Genomic DNA, 20,477 nt, shown 5'->3' on the forward strand with positions numbered 1-20,477 from the left:
TTGTTAATCTTTATAAAAATAAAATTAGATTTAAAAGGGGGAGGGGCAAAACAAAACAAACAAAAAACATGCTTCTAAGATACAGTCTATGAGTTATGCCTAAATTTGGCCTCGGGAATATCCCTCTTTGGTGTCTAGCAGTAGTCTGCCAATTTTACTTTCCTTTCCGTACCATACATAATGACACAGGAGAATACCAGAACAAAAAAAGCTGGGTCTTTTTTGGGGGGGGTTGTTTTTTGTTTTTACATTGTTGTTGCCGCCATCATAGTTGACCTGTGTGATTTATACTTTTTTGGTGGTGATGGTGGTGGTTCTTTCCAAGTTCCTCAATTCCGTTCGGCTGTGGGACTTCATTGAGGAGCGTGAGCATCGCGGTGTTCCACATTACGACGATGAGGTCAACGAACTGGGCGAGCTGTTCATGCAGCTGTCAGCGGCTGGAGAGGAGGCCCACTGACCCCACCCACTGCCCTGCCCACTCACCCTCAAGCACCTGCTCAGAGCTACAGGCCCAGCTGAGGGGAAATCATGGGTTCATGTCTTTGGTAACTGTGCGCATTTTCTCAGCAATAGAAATGTACTCACCGGTAAAGCTTTTCCTGTTTATGATTTGAGGTGGTTTTCTAAGAAGAAGAAGAGGAGGAAGAAAAATCTTTTTACCTGTGGTACATTTTTGTGAAATGACAAATAGTATATGAATATGAAACTATTTAAAGGCACCTGTAGTGTTTCTGTAAGCTGCTATTCTTTCCTGATGCGTGTTAGAATCTTGCTGGTTTAAAAAGATTTTTAATGCGTTGGTATGTCCAAAGAAAATATGTTTTGTGAAAAAAAGACTGGTGAAACCTCTGGCACATCATGAATGCACTCAAGTAGTGTGTGTGTGAAGTAAGAAATATTGTGTATTTAAAATAAATGCTGTAATTGTTGCACTTAGGACAGTTTACAAAGACAACTTCGCTACTATTTTTGGGAAACATGAAATATTGGTGAAAAACATTCATTTTCTAGTTACCACTCATTCCTTATGTACAAACTTCAGTGTTTTTATGACTGCTTAGATATGACATCCCAACGAATACAAAAATAAGAATATTGAACCCTGTCCCATCTTGTGTACATTTGAAGGTACCTGATAAGGGTATATTATCCTGTTCTATCCTGTCTTGTTGAGTGACATTAGTGAGACTAATAAAATAGAGACAAATAAGGTGTTTGAGTAACAAAGTATTCTAACATAGTCATGTATGCTGTTGTCTTTTGAGAAACACTTTAAATATGGGGTTGACAAATGATTCTCAAGTGTATGTGGAACAGGGAATAATGTTTATATTGAATGGCCTCAGTTAATTTAATTGTAACAAAAAGTCTTTAAAATGCAAGTCCATTGAGTCCCACGAGTTCTCTTCCACTACTGAGATATAGTGTCTATATTGGCCTTGTTTGACCTTTCTCTATTCAAGACAGCAGGCTTTTAGTTAAATGTCAGCAGTATTTCAAATTAAGGCCTATACAAGAATACATGGGTTTATGGTTATCACTTTGATATTAAACACCTTCACCACATTACCATGTGGTATGTTCTAATATAACAAAAGGCATAATATAGCAACCACAGCACAGTAGCATTTAAGAACTGCCACAAGGGGGCAGTGACCTGACAACTGCTGTTTCAAAAATGTATCTGTACAGAATGAGGTACAAAGGGTCTGTTTCCCCTTATGACCTAAATCAACAACAAAGGTGTAGTATGTGTAGTTAACATACTTTTATTAAAATACAAAGCATAAACAGTCTTTCAAATGTCTGAGTTGGTCCTTGCTAACAAGCAATAACAGGTCAAAAATATTTGAACGTTCCTAATAATTTTAACAATAGTCATTTGTATCCACTCATCTTTGAGTCTTGAATTAGGTACAACTTAAAAAAAAAAAAACAAAGATCACAACAATTAAACAACAAAAAATGCAATGCTATAGAGACATCTATATTAGATAAATTTGAACTGTACATCTACTTTGCTGGATAAGAGTAATTAACTTGAAGTGAACATCAATGCCTTCAAATGCAAACAGCTACTATTTGAGTTGGCACTTAAGGACAATAAAACTTGCTCTTAAACTCTTACCAAGAACCAACTGTTAAAGATGTGTCATTCTAAAAAACAAAACCAAAAGTTAGGGTTACTATGAACAGTATCTCTGCTTTAGCTACATTTTTGAAGCTATCATTTTGCCTTTTGCTTATATGCTAGGATTTGTGATATGGTGCACATCTCAAAGCCATGGTGATCAAATCAGAATAAAAAGTGCTATCTGTGGTTACCGCCACTGAAGTGATCTCTGGGCACTGGCAGGAAAGAAACGCAGCCATACACGATTCAGTTTTGTTTTTATCCAAACCCTTTGTGATGAGAACAAAGACCTGGGTAACACCAGACTTCCAGAGGCCTTTTGGTGATGAGCAGCAAGGTTGGATCACTTCTTTCTGATCACCACCTGCCAAAGAAACAAGGACATCCACTCTATCCTTTTCTGGAGCAGCACTGTTCAGGCTTGAGTTCACTTTGCAGGTTAAAAGAAGTACATGTGCTTGATTGTAAGGACTTTCCAGCCAGCATACTCGCCGGAGCACTTTGGCTTGGGAAAAAACCCAGCACTACTGCTTTAGAACACAGGGAGCTTCGTAGAGGTCAGGGTGAAGACGCCGATGTCCTCAGTGTGGGCAGCTCTGTGGAGAGAAGGCTCAGAAGCGCTGCGGTTGATTTTGGGCAAGGAGTACTGCAGCAGCTCTATGGAGGCCAGAATCTGAAGAACACAGGAATGAGCATCAGTCAGCAATGCTATTTCCAGAAAAGCCCTGGATAATAGAATAAGATAATATAAGCCACCTAATAATGATTGTTAAAGAGGTTGAGTATTAGACCAGACAAGGACAGTTACTTGAGGGAACAGAGGCCGGTCGTCTTTGGACTTCTTTATGCAGTCAGCAACAAGCCTCTTCATGGCTTTAGGGCAACTTTTGTACAGCTTGCTGAGGTCTGGAGACAAGTATCCTCTTCCTACCATGAATATGATCTGTCAAAGTGGAAAACAAATGAGCGCTTCATCGTACAAATTAAGTTTACATTTGCAACACCTGGCAATCATCTCCAAAAGGGTTGGAGAGGAAGGGAAGACAACAACAACAACAACAAACGGATCTCTTCAAAAATATATTGTACACTCCCATTGACTCTTTGAAAACAATACGTGCAAGTCCAGGGCACACAAGGGCGGGCGTGTGTGTGTGTGTGTGTGTGTGTGTGTTCACGTTCGCAAAGGAATGTATGAGGGAGTCTTTCTGCCACAAACAGCCAAGCCAAACTGAAGGCCACGGTGCTTGCTGGTGTGCTCTCTGCCTGACACTCTGGGTCAAGGTTTCTAAATTTAGCACCCAGCTCCAGCCCAAGCAGAAGTGGCTGTGGGCAGGCTGTGCTACTCCAACACCAAAAGCCAAAGCTACAGAGCTACCATCAAGAAGCAGCAGGAGAAAGGAGACAGTAGCTTTCATGAATACGTCCCAATTTGAACACAAATGGAAGGCTAATCCAAACTCTGAAATGTAATACTGTATGATAATAATACCATATATATTAGAGAGACATACTTTTACTGTTTAGTATGACCATACTCTATTTCAAGCTACTTGTGACTACGTTGCACGCCAAAACATTTATGCATTTTTTAAGGCAAAATATTTTTAATAAAGGGAGGAGTTCAAGTGGCACATTATTAATTACTTAATGTTATCATTATTAATTATAACAAAATTATTGTTGTTGCTGCTGCTGCATTCAGTCACAAACTCATATCTAAAAACTAATTCCAATTACCTACAAATTTCTAGCTAGGTATGGTCTCTCTTTTATAATCATATCATAATGAAATGTCTTTCAGATCAGTAGTTTAGTTACCTGATCCCTATTTGCAATCATAGAGTATGGAAGCTCCCCAGTCATCAGTTCATAAAGGACAATGCCATAGGAGTACACATCTGACTGGAAACTGTAGGGGTTCTTCTCCTGCATGCGGATTACCTCCGGAGCCTGCAGAACAGAGGGGTTATTCATTAACACTGCACAGGTAATCAAGGCCTGTTGAGCACATTGGGTATCCACTTTGTTTCACACAGTTGCATTTATCAGGATGCATAAATGCTACTATTACTACAAACCGAACACTGAGCCACTATGTAGCTGATAATGCTAGCGCTTGCCAAACCATATGAATACATCTTTAAGACAAACTGTATAAGCCTGGTACAATTTAATGCTTCGGTCTATATCATGAACCAGACCACAGTGAAATCCAACAGACATGACTCCATCCATTGATCTAATAATGCATCTTTCCACGCACCATCCACAGTATAGATCCTGATGGTTGCTCCACCTGATGGGAGCCGCTCCATCTCGTCTTCACAGTTGCCAAACCAAAGTCTCCAATCTTCACTGTAAGGCCTTCATGTAAGAAGATATCTGCAGATTCAGCTTAAGGGGTAATACAGATCCCTACTATTTCAAATCAATGCATACTTCAATTTTAATAGCCAGTGGTTTGGCTATACTTTGTATGAACCTTAGATATCTAGGACATGTTTATTTAAAGGATACTATTTGACTTCATATCCCGGTGGATAATACTCTTTGCATGAAGATAGCTAGGAGGAAAAACAACATGGATGATCATAAGAGAACAATACATACTGATTGCTATACTCAACCATGCAATTTCTCTCTAGTTTATTTTTCTTAACCGTTGAAATGTTCATGTGATATTATGCATTAGGTTATGTAACATTGCCAATGACTGAAAAGCTGAGATTTCAAATAACACAACAGGCAGGTGTTGATAGAATATGCAGCCGGAGGGCATCATCATCTTGCTTCATCTTGGCTGGCCCTTTGAGCAAGGTCAGTGACCCCTAACTGACTCTGCCATGTAACATGCTGACTCCCACACTCTAAGCCCAGTGTGCTTTCATGTATACCTGTCTGCCTACCTTGAAAGGCAGAGCTGGGTTACACAAAGAGAAGAGTTCTAATGTAACAATGCGATTCGAATTCAACTATTTGAGAAGTGCCTTCTCAACATCAAGAATCACAAAAAAACAGCCTCCATGTTTACATATAAAACACCTCTATAATGAGTCACTAAACACTTTCCCCCAAATTCACGTGTCTGGGATGGAAAAAAGGCCAAATATAATCTGTTATGACAAACACAAATGCTGCATGCTAGTAAAAGAATCACTGAATATTACTCATTAACACATTCATCATCAACAGCAGCAGCAGGCCTACACTTGTACTGCTTGCAGCCACCAATCAGCATCATGCAAACTGCATGCCAATATCATCATACATTAGCCTCAAGCTGCATGACATTACCATCACACACTAGCCTAAAACTACACACTGAGGTGTTAAGTAAATATGGTTCTTGACCCTGCAAAACATTTTCTGAACAGAAAATGTGCATCATGCAGCTAAAACAGTAGTAGCAGCCTGAATTCTGCCTGTATTTTTGTCCATACTATCAATTTGATATTTGCCAAACTAATACTTTAGGACCCTCTTCGTAGCCACCTGATCTCAGTCCCAAACTCACTCCATGCCTTGAGCTGTCTGCCTGGCGATGTCGATCAGCTGGAGCATCTGCAGCTTGGTCTCCTGCATGTGCAGATGTTTGTACAGACTGCTCCCCTCGCACCACTGCGTCACGATGGCCAGGTTGTCCTTCGTCATGTAGCCCATGAACAACAAGATGTTGACATGCCTGGTCTTCCTGGAGCGGAAAGATCACAGGCTGTACAAGGCGGTTGTCAACACGGAGTGCATCACAGGAGATTAAAAGGAGTGCATGTACCAAATAAAGCAAACATGGATAACAGCAAATGGACGATAGTAGCCACCAAAATGGCCTGCTGCCCATTAGCTTTTAGCCGTTATTAGCAATGTTGGTCTTTTGTTTAAACCATTACTTAAATAAATGTGCTGGATTGGAGATTGGATAGAGAATTTCCCTGGTAAACTTTTTTTTTTTTTTTTTACATCATTCCACCTGTCATCTAATCCTGTTCCTTTTTGTTTGCAATGTTATTGGACAATTCAAAGTGTTCCATATCCATAAATCTCTCACCTTAGAACCGCCACCTCATTGCGAAAAGCCTGGAACTGCTCTGGTGTTGGATCTTTGACCTTTAAAATCTTCACAGCAACATCACCTGGTCCATACACCAAAAATGTCATAACAAAACCGTGTGCAGGTTCTCACTGAATAGCTGACAAAACAGAGAAAATATAAATCTTTTTCTTATTTTATGTATCCCTGTAACTGTGCCTTGTGATATCAGGAGGTCAAAGTGTTAATTTATTTTAATTCACACCTATTTTAAAACAAACACTTCTGGTTATAATTTGCTGGAGAGACTTCTAAAAAGTAGGTGAATTTTTACTTTAATCTACCTTAATGTTCCCAGATTACCAGTTCATAGGCTGATGTTACTTACCATGCCACTTCCCTTTGAAGACCGTGCCAAAAGACCCCGAACCAATTCGAGAGTGAAGAACCACTTCACTGGCCTCTATCTCCCAGTAGTAGCTGGAATCTCTCTTCTCCCTGGGCCGCTGAAGGAGAACATGGGCTCGACCGGTGTGCAAGACACAAATGGAACTTTACTCTGCAGACTATACACCAAATATATATTACAAATTTACATTTTTAATGGAAAAATGGAGGGATATATATATTTTTTTTTTAAAACAGGATTTTAATGGGATGTTTCACCAAATAATGAATAAAGTAAAAAATAATAGAAGGTCCCCAAACCTTTATAACTTTTTTGCTATTTTTTCATTAGTTATTTCTTGATATGTTACTTCACAGCTTTTCATTGAAAAACACAGGTCTGGGGAAAAAACAAGTTTGTGTTGACCAACATAACATGCATTTAAAGCAGTGGAAAAAAGGGTGTAGTCCACCACTCACAATTCTGTTTTTTTCCTGAGTGTTAGATGAAAGTGCCTTCTCCCTAGTGACCGGAGCTGGAGTTTTTGACTGGAACTGTCCTGTTGGGCTGAGATTAGGAGGGCTCCCTGCACATTTTCCAACAAAGGGGAACAAGAGACAGGCAGATGTGACATGCAAACTTCCCATCAAGGAATTTCATGGGGTTTGTTGATATTGATGAATGTCTTACCTGATTCCTGACCTAAGGCATCCTATTGGGAAAAGGAAATGGCACAAGGTATTCAATTCAGTTTTTTGGTCACATTTTACATTACATTGGCCTAACAGAAATGTAACGATCTAATGCAAGAAATTCTTGTGTGAAAGATCATACATAAGCAGGAAGTGACCCATTAAAAATGCATTACTGTATTATTACAAACAACCGTGTGCACACTTATGCTGGTGATTCAGAGCTTGATGGTGCAGTGCTGGTTTAGATGCATTACCTCAATTGCAACTCCATCCACAGGCAGGGTGGTGCTGACCATGTGGACATTGGGAGTGGACGTGGAGCGCTGCTTGTGAAAGAGAGAGGCCCCAGAGGATGGAGTGGGTGCAATATAGTTGAAGGCATGAGGGGTGGAGTGTCTATGATGGGCACTGAAAAAGATGAAGGCATGAGGGGTGGAGTGTCTATGATGGGCACTGAAAAAGATTATTTTTGAGTGGAAAACAGCTTAGGGGCTTTGTTCAAATTAAAGTGTTATATTTATTTATCCTTCTTAAGAAGGAAAGTTTTATTTAAATGCCAAGACAAATGGAGCCTGAAACTTTGCCCAAAACAGCCCCAAAAACACTACAGCTTTTTGTAGGAGGTGGACAGTAATGGGTTTTGCACTTAAATGGCATTTCAAGTACCAGTTTGATACAAATATAAACATGAGTCTCAAAGCATGATGGAAACAAATTCATAACCTTGAAAAAAAAAATAGTTCAATCTGCTTTTGTAAATTAGAAATCTTTATGATCTGAACACTGAATATTAGATTCCTCTCCTTTGCGCTAATGTATTTCCATTGCCTAATGCATTCATTAATGGTGCTGATGCACGACTCCTTTACTACATTCTGAGAGGCTATTTCTGGTTTAACAGGAACACCCTTAAGAAATTATTTCATTTCCCTATTGCTAAAAGTTTCTTATGCATTCAAGAGCTGATTTGTTACATTCAGTATAGGTGGTAAACAAAACATTTTTACAGGTTCTTCATGAAGTTGGTTCATTTTCCTAATAATTTAAGGTTGATTTGGACTTTGTTTCAGCTTTCTATTTGTTTGATTTTTTGCTCGACATAAGTGTAAAATGACAGCCCGTACTTCATTAACAACTTCTCTCTACACAAGAGTTATGTTATCCAATTCTCAAAGGGCAGGTGTGACTGCATGTTTTCCTTCCAACCATGCAGGAGCATACCTGATCAACTGTTTGAACATGAAGTCCAATTAAATAAAAAAGTGTGGAATAAGTGTGGAATAATTTGTGGATCATTTTTTGGATGTAATGACAAACTACCGCTACGCCAGCATTGTACCGACAAGACAGAAGAACCCTGCTCTACACCATGCTGAAAAGATGCCAGTATTGTGCTGTTCCCACAACAACTTGGACATCCTCCAGGCTTAATACAGGGTTAGGCATTCCACTGAAACTACCCTCCTGGCAGTCACTGAAGCTCTCCAGATATGCTGACTATCCTGACTTATGACTTTCACACTACAAATCATCGGATGTACATATCCACACTTTCCAACTTGCGCTTCTGGTGCTGCGCCCTCTCTTAGTTTGCATCACAACATCAAGATACCAAGTAGCCTGGTAATGGTCACTTTCTAATGAAATAAAGTAAAGCTGTTTTAGGTAAACGCATCACAGATTTGTGTCGCACATTTGTAAAGCCTCAGCTCAGAGACCAGCTCACTTTGGAGACTTCCATACAGCTACTGAAGCTAGAGAGGGCAAGTATATTGAAGGAATCCGCTGTGAGGAACATGTTAAATGATCAGATAATGAGAAAATGCTTAGTGTAAAATATGTCACAATAAATGGGTGTATGATGGAGGTATGACAACTTTGATCTAGTCTATATTGTTAGAACAGTGGTCCCAGTTCAGAGTGGTCTTTTGCTTGGTGGACTACATGCCCTTCAAATTTTCAAACATCACACAGCAAATGTAAATTTATTTGCACTATCACCAGTACACATTACATACATACACATTACATACAACATTGCCCCTTACTGGATACATCCTGAACTATGATAACAAACATTCTTATGCTAACCTTAGAGTTAATTAGGAAATTATAAGGAGTATTGATTATTATTGTTTTTAACTGTACCTTTAAGTGCAAGTATTTAGATACTTCAGAAACACCAAGAAGCAGCCAAAATTTTTGTACTTCTATTCAGGCTAGGCCTACCTTAAAAACCTCATATCCCTAAAACTGGTGGTGCCCATGGGCCACTTCTTGTCCAGTTTTATTGCCATCTATGCAAATTCACTTGGCTCAGTCCTCACTGTCTTTCTTACCATTGCTATAATAACTGTAGATCTTTTCACCCTGTCTATCTCATCTTTCTCATCTTAGATATTAGTAAGAACCTTAGGATGGCTGTCGACAACCAGCTAACATTCTTAGCATTCATTGCCAGGTTTCAAAGCATATGTAACTTGACTGCTTGTGTGTTCTACATTTGAAAATTTATGACTCTCACTTGCTAAAAAGTTTATCTTTGCTCAATGAGAATGTGACCAAATGGTGGTTCTTGTTATAGTATTGCCATTAAAGTTGCATTTAATAAAGCAAGAATAAGTTTCTTACCAGATTCTCTGAGTAGCTTCTATCATTATGCCTTCTACTATATGCACATTTTTGTACAGCACTCTAAAACACATCTGGTGTAACACTGGTGTAACAAAAAAGACAGCATTCTCTCTTACCAAACGAACTGGTATGGAAAGCTTCAAAATCTTTACCATTGATGATAAGGTTCATTTAAAAGTAGTAAGGTTAAGTTTATTGGCAAAGTACAATGGCTATGTGAAAATGCTATATTCAGGGAATGCATGCAAAAAAATGTCTTGATAATTTATCCACAGTACATTGCTCAATTGTTGGGCTGTAGGGGCCCAAGTTATACATATAGTCTAGAAATGGAGCAGGCACAAACCTGACAGGGAATCGGGACAAGGAGTCTCGCTTCCGCCGAGATGTGAGAGGTGGAAAAGAAGGAGCCCCACCTTCCCCAGGTGTGGGAAACAGTCTGGGAGATGAGGAGACAAATGAGAAGGATATTTAGTGTGCCATATCATATAACTAATGCTCCCAATCACCTGCTAGCACAATGTGAACTGGCCAAATAGTAACAGCGTGGCACGACCAAATAAACACCATCAATCTCTGAAGGATCACAGATAGACCTGACATGGAGTGACACAGCCAAGCCACATGATGACAATCCTATTCTTCTCTCTACTAGCGTCACCAAACATTGAGACTTCACCTGACCCATTACAAGCCCATAGAGTTGCAGGATGCAAACGACACACAATATTTTTCGATGTTGCCAGAAGAATTTAGGAACACCAGCAAACGCACGGCAGGACAGAGATCAGCAGTAAAATAGGCCATTGTGCAAAGCCTGTGCTTATTTTCATTGATGGGTATCTACAGAAGGACTGTATGCAAAATATCTCGTGTGCACTGCTAGCAACAAATATCATTCTGTGACTAGTATAAAATAGGTTAAAGAAAAGATTACATCTTCGTGCTCACAGATCCCATTAACTTTCAAGTGACCTCTCCAGTTTGTACTCCATAACGATCAATTTACAATTTACAGTCATTTTAGAATTTTAGTAACAAAAATGCAAAATTGAGCATATGAAAATATACTGATGATGAATTATGAATGTAAATAACTAAATGAGTATAGCATAGTATTAGGCCCTTGGTTTAACCTTATAACTGGTACAAGAGTCAAACTTACAGGAGTTGTCGAATGTTACTCCAGTCAACACACATGGTGGGGACCCTGGTGCTGCAGTGCTCATGGAATTTGTAGCCACATGTCTGACATCTGAAGCCATGTAAGAGAAACTTCTGGCATATGTCACAGAAAGCTAGCTTTAGAAATGTTTTTCGTACCTGTGAAGAGGGTAATGAAACAAATTACAAATAGTCAAAAAAGAACAAAGTAAAAAATGAACAAGGTAAATCATTTCATTACATATAGAAGCTTGACACAACAAATAGTGTCTCTAAATATTCTTCAAGACAGCTCACAAAATTGTGCGTTGTCAAGGGTACGTGATCTAAGACTTCAACCAGTAGCTCCTCCCCTATGAGTGAGGTAGAGTCAGTGTTCCAATCCATACGGGATTTTTTGCTAAAATGAGAATGGAGAAAAAGATCATTTAGCTTTTGTTTTTATTTCAGCATGACCTTAAACAAAAAATCCAATTGTAAAGTTGCCAAACCTATGTACTATGCAAACATAAGCTTGCTTTTCTTTACTACATAGTAAACGCTTTACCACCTAAAAGGCACCATGTACATGATTATGTTTCACGTTCAATCGAGCCACAGTTTCAGCTCCTGAACCTTTATACCACTTGCAAGTAACCCAGCTAACCTAATTCACAGACATTAAACACCTTTTTCTAGTATTAGACATTCATGGTTTCATCCGAATACAGATCTAAATAATCATGAACTAACTTGGAACAGTAAGTTAGCTAGTTGGCTAGTTTACCTTCTGGGCTGTTCTGGGTGGAGCCTGAAAACAGCACAGCACTCTGGCTGCAGTCCTCTGACTTTGAGGGCTTTGATTAGGCAGTTGTGGAGGGTCATGCCTGGTCGCACATTCACCTGAGTGGGTACAAATGGCAGTCTCATTGTGACAGCTGACATATTGCACAGGACATGGAGAGGGGACAGAACTGAGCTGTGGTTCTTCTGACTGAGATCTCAGTGATGATGAAAAACTATGCATGAATAAATCAATATTCATGTACGAAATAGAAACACACTTCAGTAGAAGAATGGCATACCCATATTTTTGGTTTTGATTGTTTGGTACTACATATATAGTCAACACCATATGCTCATTAAATTAATGTGTACCGTCCTTACAAGAGGGGCAGATTATTACACAACTTACCACAGTTCGCTGCTTGTTCGGCAGATAAACGCGAATTGTATTAGCTTTGGAAGAGTCTGGGATTTTGCCATCATCCGATGAGCGTCTCTGATAAGGAAAGCCCTTGGGAATGGTAGGAGACATGCAGGGATCTTCAAACACAGAGTCTTTAAATCCAAACCCATTACTCAGGGTCTTCCATGCCCCTTGAAGGTGCTCCATTGGACCGGACTGCAGACCTCAATATTCTACACCAAAGAAAAACAATGATCAGTACATAAATGATTCACTCCAATTCTACAACTACAAATAAGATATCCTATATGGAATCATAGCGATCTTATTACTGAATAAGCTTTCAGTCATTAACTGTTAAATTACTGTTATTAATGCAATTTAAAGATGCACAGTCCACACTACCTGCCAATAAATGAGATGGAAAAAAATAGGCCCCACAGTAATTTTACAAGTAAATTATGCACAGAGAAGCAACCTGTGAAGTAGAGTCAAAAACAAACAAACACACCTTATAACTGTTATGAAATAATTAATGATCAAAAGTGCCTCAGTTTTTGTACTCTTTTCTACAAGGAACATGTATTCCATATCACTAAAGTCCACACAAATAAGCAACAGCTAGATTTGTGAAAAGAGCAAAATGTGAAGGAATGCATACAAAAACTACTATAAGTTGAGCAGCAAAGTGCTTTTTGATATTATTTTTGTGGTTTCTTATCCTCACCTTACCTTACTCATGATGTTTCACAAGTTCTGTAAAACATCAGTTGTATGAAGGTGATGCATTATACATGCACACTTACAGTCACCAGTCATGACCATGTCGGTCATGTGAAAATGTGGCAAGCTGCGAGAGTGCTTAGCCATCAAATGCCCACCGCAAGCTTGATCAGAATTGTGATAAGACTAAGACTGTTGTCTTCACATGTAGATCGTTAGAATGGCATAGCTCTATGTATTAAATTTCCTTTTGACAATGTTCAAACAATAGTTCTATTTTTGGTAAGGATCTATGTTGGTGTGCACACTGCTATCGTTTTAGGCATGACACTGCAGGATAAGCAAGCTGACACTGCAAGGATTGTGTTCAGAGCACTGGGCAAATATGCCCAGTGACGGACAAGCCACTGCAAGCAACTGTGTGGTTTTAATTGACTTTGCTGTCCACATCTGCATTTAGAGTCATGGGGGCTCATTGTTCTAACATTAGAAACTTGTTTAGCCAGTCTGTGCACTTACAAAAAAAAACAAAAAAAACAAGACAAAAGTTGTACTGTTGATTTTTCCATCAGCATGTAGCCTCACTGCAAGCTGAGACTACATGACACAAACCTGATCAAGGAAATCAATGATATAAAAAAGAAACTACATTATTTTCACGAAAGGAGTATATGCAAATGGAAACTTTCTTGCAGCATTCAGCATCATGCAGATGAGAAGGACATTATTTTAGCCTTGTATCTATTACTTTAAGGCATATCAAATGAACATATTTTTTAAAGCTTTCAGCACATGTCAAAAAGGTGCTAGCCCAGAATCTGGCCAGCATCCTATACTGCTTGTGCCAAATGATCATCCTATTTAAAGTGGTGTCTGTTTCCTGTGAACTTGGCTGACTGCATAACCTGCTTAATTAAAACACCTGTCTGCAGATATGATCTCATCTAGGACAAAAGACAGATTTTTCAACATATCTTCCACTGGACCAATCAGGAACCACCTCCTGTCCCATGCCGAATGGCCTCCAAGTTCACTGCCATGATCATTACAAGTTTAACAGCCCACTTAACATCCCTACCATGGACTGCAGTCTTAGCATGCAGGGTCTGGTTTGAGTACAGCAACAAATTAATCAGAAGCCTCAGCAAAACAGCTGCTAAACATGTATAATGCATTCTTGATTTACTGCACTTAAATGTTTCTAAAGTAATCATGGAGTCAGTCTTGGGGTGTTTCTTACTGAGGTGTTCATGACCAAGGGATTTTAATCCCTAACTGAGGAGCCGAAAGCAGATTTCATCTTTTGGGATGTTCAGGTCAAGACAAATAAACAATTGTGGGGGAGGGTAAAAGAAAGGCTCAGCCAGCGCTTTGCTTCTCTTGGCTCAAACTTCCAATGTAATATCCAAGTCAGCAGTGGCACTCTAACAGGTTGACACTATATGATCTACTATATTGTGGATTTGTCTTTAAAAGTCACGTAATGTAAGTTCTGCTCAAAAGAATCATGTGAGAATCATTTCTAACAAGACAAAGCTTAGAGCAAAAGCACAAAGACCAGTAAATAGAACAAGAAACAGCACCAAGATGGATACACAAATTTGTTAATTCACACAGCATTCACAGTAGAAGCCTTGAAGATGGGATGCCACTGTTTTGTCTTCATTCGTTATCGGCTACGTGAACATTAGGCATACTGCCAAGTGCTAAAATAGCTAGGGTAACGCTTACTCTACTTCCTAGTAGACAGAAAAGATAACCAGGCTTTGGGACCAGCTATGGAAATTTCTCCAATGCCACAACGCTGATGTCAGCCACAATAAAGCTGTGTCTATATCAAAACTACAACCTACCAGTTAGAAATTCTGAACTCTATGGGGTAAGGCTGCAAAACATGCAATATGCAGGCCATTTTTAAAAACTTTTTCAGCAAAGTCATTCTGTAGTAAACCTTGGTGTAATAACCCTGCAAGATAAGTAAGACAATTGGAAAACTGGGTAAATTATTTCCCGTCACGTCTTTTCATCCTAAAGACTTTAAGAGATTAAAATGTCCTTTACCAAAGCACTATAAGCAATTCAGGGCCAATAAGTGATCTGACAGACATATCTAAAATGCAAAAACACTGGATCATGTCATGCTTAAAACAATTATTGGACATGTCATAGCTGTTTCGGTGTACGTCAAACCTTAAAGCCTAAATATTCTTTGCAAACTAAATGTTTTAAGTTCTTTTAAACGTACAACAACCTTTGCATAACTGTTAGCAGTACACAACCGAATCACCGTCTGCAAATAAACATACCTAGGCTAGCAAACTTTACTGGGAGAACGGGTAATGCCTCAAGCATTATAGTAAACGAATATAGCTAGCAACAAGCGTTATAACAACATGTATAAACACAACAGTGTTAACAAACGTCCGTTTCACACTAACCAACATTTTTAATATTTCGGTCCAAAATTTATGGCAAGTCCCCCATGCACACTGGACACCAGTAAAATTTAAAGGCAACACAATGACAGAAGTTGGCGAGCTGTTGCGCTTTAAAACGATTTCATGTGAATCTAAGTATTGCTTCTATATATTGCAGTCCCCGGTTTAATCCTAATCTGTCAGAGACTGTTCTTTAATTAGATACATCGCCTCAGAAGCAAGTAACTTACCATGGAAAGTTGGGGAATTGTTGCTCCGCCATGACTACGGCTTGAGGAAAAAGTGTCGACATAGTGACATCATCGATGTCGACGATACATCAGGCATAAAAAATTGTCAAGACCTTTTTTTTCTTATTACAGTTAATCAGAATTGCAAGATTCTTAGATTTTAGCATTTCTTACAACAAAGGGGTGGAAAGACCAACCATACCCAGTATATGAAATGTCCGCTGTTTTAATGGATTGTCGTAAGTTCCACACCGACAATGCTTTAGAGTAGCTGAATTTTGCAGCAAATTAATCGGTGGTAAATTCTTCAAACTGATTATAGATATTCAATGGCTATTTCGGCCTAAGCGTAAAACCACTATAAACTGTCAAACGAGTCAACACTGAGGGTACTGACAATAGGCAGACAATTAACATGTGAATAGATATATAGATATAGATCTCTTTGTTGCTGCTAAAAATGCTCTTTGAAATGTTGTTTTGTAAATTTACGTTTACTAATACGTTACATTCGAAAAAATAACCGAAATATTTGGTTTGTGAACGGTATATACTAAAGAAAAAGCATGCTCCTGCATAAACTATTAATACGTTACAATACAATAATATATTTTAGGAACTTCGGTAAGTGGCTTCTCGACAAGTTCACAATTCCTAAGCAAGGACCCAGTGAAGGTTTTCTTTTTAGAAACATTTTCCGCTGGACTGATTTCCGCTGTGGGAGATGCATTTATTGTACGTCTTAGTTTAAGCCTACGCTGTTTTCCAAAATTCTCTATAAATCTTTACATTCTCCATATTACATGGGAGATTAGTGCATTATGTTCAGAATTCTCGACTGCATCTGGTTTAGGGTGCCTATTTTAATAACTCCTGAAAGGAGGACATACGGGGAATGGGGGTATGACACCACAACATTCAAATCAAATCAAAATGTATTTATATAGCGCTATTTACAACAGATGTTGTTACAAATCAGCTTTACAAATGTGCAAGTCCAAGCCCGCAGTGAGCAAGCCAAGGGTGACAGTGGCAAGGTAGAGCATAAGGAAGAAACTATGAGAGGAACCAAGACTCAAATGGGGGGCCCATCCGCCTCTGGCCAACAACAGTCACCACAATAATAACAATTTTGAGAGAAAAATAAAATATTCTAGCTAGTTAGCTGACCATTTTGATCTTGAAATCTGTAATATAAATTAATGTTTTACTCTCCAAACTTGGCACCTACTTGCCTTATTTATGTCTGGCATAGTGTACAAGTTATAAATTATAAAATTAACCTTTTCTATCTCTTTGAAATGAAAGGGTGTGCTGACCACTGAGACTGAAACTGTTCTCCTTCAAAAGGAAAGGATGTGCTGACCACTGAGACTGAAGCCATTTTTCTTTAAGGTGTTTTCACACAGTTGCACACATCCTAATTGACTAGCAATTAGAGTATGGACTCTCTGTGGTTTTTGTCATTAGGTGAGGTACAGGACGATCTGTTAAGCCAATGAACTACAAGGCATTTGTTTTGACATGTAGGTGATCCCGTGTCAGAGGCTCAAATAATATTGGAAACCAACAGCCCGTTCACTACAGAAGGATGACAAACAGGTGTCCATCCAGGTGTTACAGGACGGAGCTGAAAAGCCAGACTATCCTGCCTAAAACCAGGTTGGTCAGAAGAATATTTATCAGCCTGTCTAGCACCACAGCAATGAGCCACAGATAAACCTTATGTTTGGGTTATTAGACATGACCTCATCTGTGCTTTAGGTTAGGTACACCCAGAACCCACCAAGCAATAAATACCTTTAAGAGTCAAATTCCTAATTACCCAGCAAAGATTTATCTAGAATGAAATACTATGAATTCCAGAAAAATAGCACCTCATTATATTTACTGTGAAGGACTGTGAATGGCTCTGCAATGAAGAAGCCTAACACAAAGTGTTTAGGCCGTAAAAGCCTAAACTCTCTCAGTCAGGTTTTATGTCATCCTATCCCAGAATTCTTGCTGAGTTCGGTCAACTGCATCATGACTGAGAATGTCTGATAAGAGTTTCAGGTTCCATCCCAAAATTCCTAGGAAGTACCTCATTCACCCCTTTGTAGGAAGTGTCAACCAAGTACTTCCACAAAGGCTTCCACATTCTGTAATTGAACTAAACATGTAATATTTTGAAATGTCCCTCACTGTGGACAAGATAAAGTCTTTAACCCCTCAAAGTACTGGGCCCAAATAAACAATATGGTTTGGTCATAGTGTAGAGAAAAGATAAATGCCTATACTGTCTCTTTTTCTTACACTTGCTTCAATTTTGCAATGAGTGCCTACAGATGGAAGCCCCATCTGTAGGAAACATAATCTTCTCTGTTTCATTAAATAGCACTGAGAATCACAGTTGTGGTGACAACTTGGTGTTAATTACAATGTCAGATGAAATGGCAACAGTGGTCTTGGTGGTACAGTGTTGAAGGCAAAAATGGGGACCAGCCAGAGCCAAAGCACAGGAACAAAATCTATACGCATGTTCTAAACTCTAATATCATTTAAGCACCAATGTCAGACAAGAAGACAAGAGCTGCTCTCTGTCTGCATTAAGTTCCCTGAGGAACGAGCCAGCAGAGAACCACACGTGTCTGAGGGTGACCATCAGGAAGTAAGAGAAATGACTTAGAATTTAATCAGTTTCTTAATTTCAACCAATAACCAGCAAAGTAAGATGGCAAGAACAGGCACCTCTGTAAGCACCTCTCAGGGCCTTTGTAATGAATTATGCACAATGTTTTTTTTTAAATAAAAAGCTATTACGTCTCTGCATTCTTCATTATGCCAGTTCTTCCAGAATGTGTTGGTTCCAAATGTAAATACAGAGAACACACTTTCATAGCTCTATTTCAAGTTCTTAGTTAATTTAACTGGAAACAGTGAATCAATTAAAACTACCAGTATGGTCAACAGCTTCAATACTCATTTTCCCCCAACAATTGGGATTTAAATGAAAACAAAGAAAAAACACACATTCCGACAATTTACCCATAAATAAAGGGTAGTGCACTTTTTCTCATATTATTTTGCCTTTAGTACAAAAAAATCTTGAAAACAGAGCAAAGCAATTTTGATGTCATTATCCCAATACTTATTCACTTTATATAAAATGGATAATGATCTTTAATTACCAGTACTTTTTTGACTCCGTATGGTTAAATACAAGTAAAATTCCAAAGCACCCCATAAAGTCCATACAAAAAACATGCAAGAAATAATTTTATCTGAATTAACATTGCCATCAACTGGCCATTGAAGTGCATCACAGTCTTGGTAGTGACCCATCTTATGTAGTTATTTATAGGAAGTTACTGTCAAAATAATACATTACTTTTTCATTTATAATTGAAAGTTAAAGCAATTATATTTCCAAATTAAGTAAAATGCACATGAGATCTTCATTTCACCAGCTGTTGAACTAATTCAAATGATAAATCGTTTTAATCAGGCTGAACTGTGGGCACATAATCCAACCAATATAAGAAGTCGAGGTAAAATAAATAGCACTTTAAATTTTACACTTCCATGAGCTCTTTAAGTTCTGAATTGCAATCTATATTTGGGCAATTAAAACTATGTTACTTTCAGCTAATGCCATTACCACACAAGTCACTTGTGGTCAAGCTGTATACCATTTGTTGCTTATGATTAGATCCAGACAAAACAATGGCAAAAAACCTTTAGATAATATAAGTGCTTAGTATATAAGTATCTGCTTATAAATGCCACTCACCAGAATCAGGAGGGATCAGATAAATCAGTCCATTACAGACTTCCTTCTCAAAATCAACCAAGAAGAAGTACTGAATTTGAGCTTCCCAATCAGATGCCATGATTAAAAAACAAACAAACTATTCATTAAGAGTAATATCAGTAAATACTTCAAATCGCACTACATATATCTTAAAACGGAGTTCCATGTATTTGAAAATATTGATGATATTGTGATCTGCAGAGTAGGTTCAACTCCCTAACAAATGAAACTCCTCTCTTCAAATCCCAGGACATCACTAATGCACGCAGCTCACGTGGTCAGAGATTGGAAACAGAGGCGGGGAATGTGGGGACGACAATCTCACTGCTGAGTTTTAAGGTATTCCCGCAATGTTACACTTGTATTTAGAAAGCAAGCAAGACAACACTATGAAAAAGATATTAAGGGTCGCATTATTGCAGTAGATATTCTGATTAAAATGGTAATAATATTTGATTATTATACATTAGACTCACCAACTATTATAAAAACTGCTTCTTGTGAAAAAGAAAGAACATTCATATTACACAACACGGTGTCACGATTACAAGTGTTAAGATTTTCCTCATATTGAACTCATTGGATTAGTACGTGCACACGTTGTGGACAAATCCTGGATATGCAAAACGACCTTAACAGTAAGAGATGACTACAGCTCCAATTGTATTGATTTGGTCTTCTGGGAGAGAGGTTTATACAATGTGCACCATCAGTAAGCCGATTCCTCGCACGCGCGTGCGTACACACGCGCGCACACACTCCTTTTCTATTCTATTCTCGTTATGGTAAACATTTGTGATACCGTAAGATGCGAATTTCTACTTGCTATCAATGATGCCATATATTCCCAGTTAGGAATCATCATTTATTAAAGAGCATCATCCTCTGGATTCTACGAGTTGTTGCATGATCATTTTCATGAATAATTTAGTTGGTGGTATACCCACCAGAAACTGATGAGGTATTGCTGCTAAAGTAAGCACTGTCATTTCGAACAGACTTTATACCTAAATGAAACTAGATACAAAATAACGCTTCTGACAATCATTTTTGTCGCTACAATTCGGAATTTAATCG

At 38.6% G+C, this 20,477-nt stretch overlaps 2 protein-coding genes across 4 annotated transcripts in view; one reads left to right on the top strand and one right to left on the bottom strand.

Moving 5' to 3' along the window:
• mkrn2 (makorin, ring finger protein, 2) overlaps positions 1-1,243 on the top strand; it is a 10,855-nt gene extending 9,612 nt beyond the window's left edge. The window contains exon 8 of the mRNA XM_035520547.1: positions 326-1,243. Coding sequence (XP_035376440.1) covers positions 326-460 — 135 coding nt within the window. The 3' untranslated portion in view covers positions 461-1,243. The remainder of the gene's footprint in view (positions 1-325) is intronic.
• A 513-nt stretch (positions 1,244-1,756) lies between these two features.
• raf1b (Raf-1 proto-oncogene, serine/threonine kinase b) lies at positions 1,757-19,614 on the bottom strand. 3 transcript variants are annotated; one of them, XM_027015294.2, is made up of 18 exons: positions 15,608-15,813; positions 12,223-12,449; positions 11,815-11,930; positions 11,346-11,448; positions 11,050-11,207; positions 10,231-10,323; positions 7,505-7,658; positions 7,246-7,267; positions 7,035-7,141; positions 6,556-6,673; positions 6,186-6,270; positions 5,655-5,831; positions 4,658-4,704; positions 4,404-4,522; positions 3,959-4,090; positions 2,946-3,080; positions 2,630-2,810; positions 1,757-2,501 (listed from the first exon to the last, which is right to left on the bottom strand). In XM_027015294.2, the coding sequence occupies exons 2-17, from the start codon at positions 12,421-12,423 to the stop codon at positions 2,670-2,672; spliced, it is 1,908 nt and encodes a 635-aa protein (XP_026871095.1). In that variant the 5' UTR covers positions 12,424-12,449; positions 15,608-15,813; the 3' UTR covers positions 1,757-2,501; positions 2,630-2,669. The 3 variants fall into 3 exon arrangements, with proteins under 3 accessions (XP_026871095.1, XP_026871094.1, XP_026871093.1); XM_027015293.2 differs by lacking the exon at positions 15,608-15,813 and adding an exon at positions 19,380-19,614 and having other exon boundaries at positions 1,757-2,810; XM_027015292.2 differs by having other exon boundaries at positions 1,757-2,810.
• Between the last annotated feature and the right edge of the window lie 863 nt (positions 19,615-20,477).

This window comes from Electrophorus electricus, chromosome 20, assembly GCF_013358815.1.
Source record: "Electrophorus electricus isolate fEleEle1 chromosome 20, fEleEle1.pri, whole genome shotgun sequence".
NCBI classification, from domain to species: Eukaryota; Metazoa; Chordata; class Actinopteri; order Gymnotiformes; family Gymnotidae; genus Electrophorus; species Electrophorus electricus.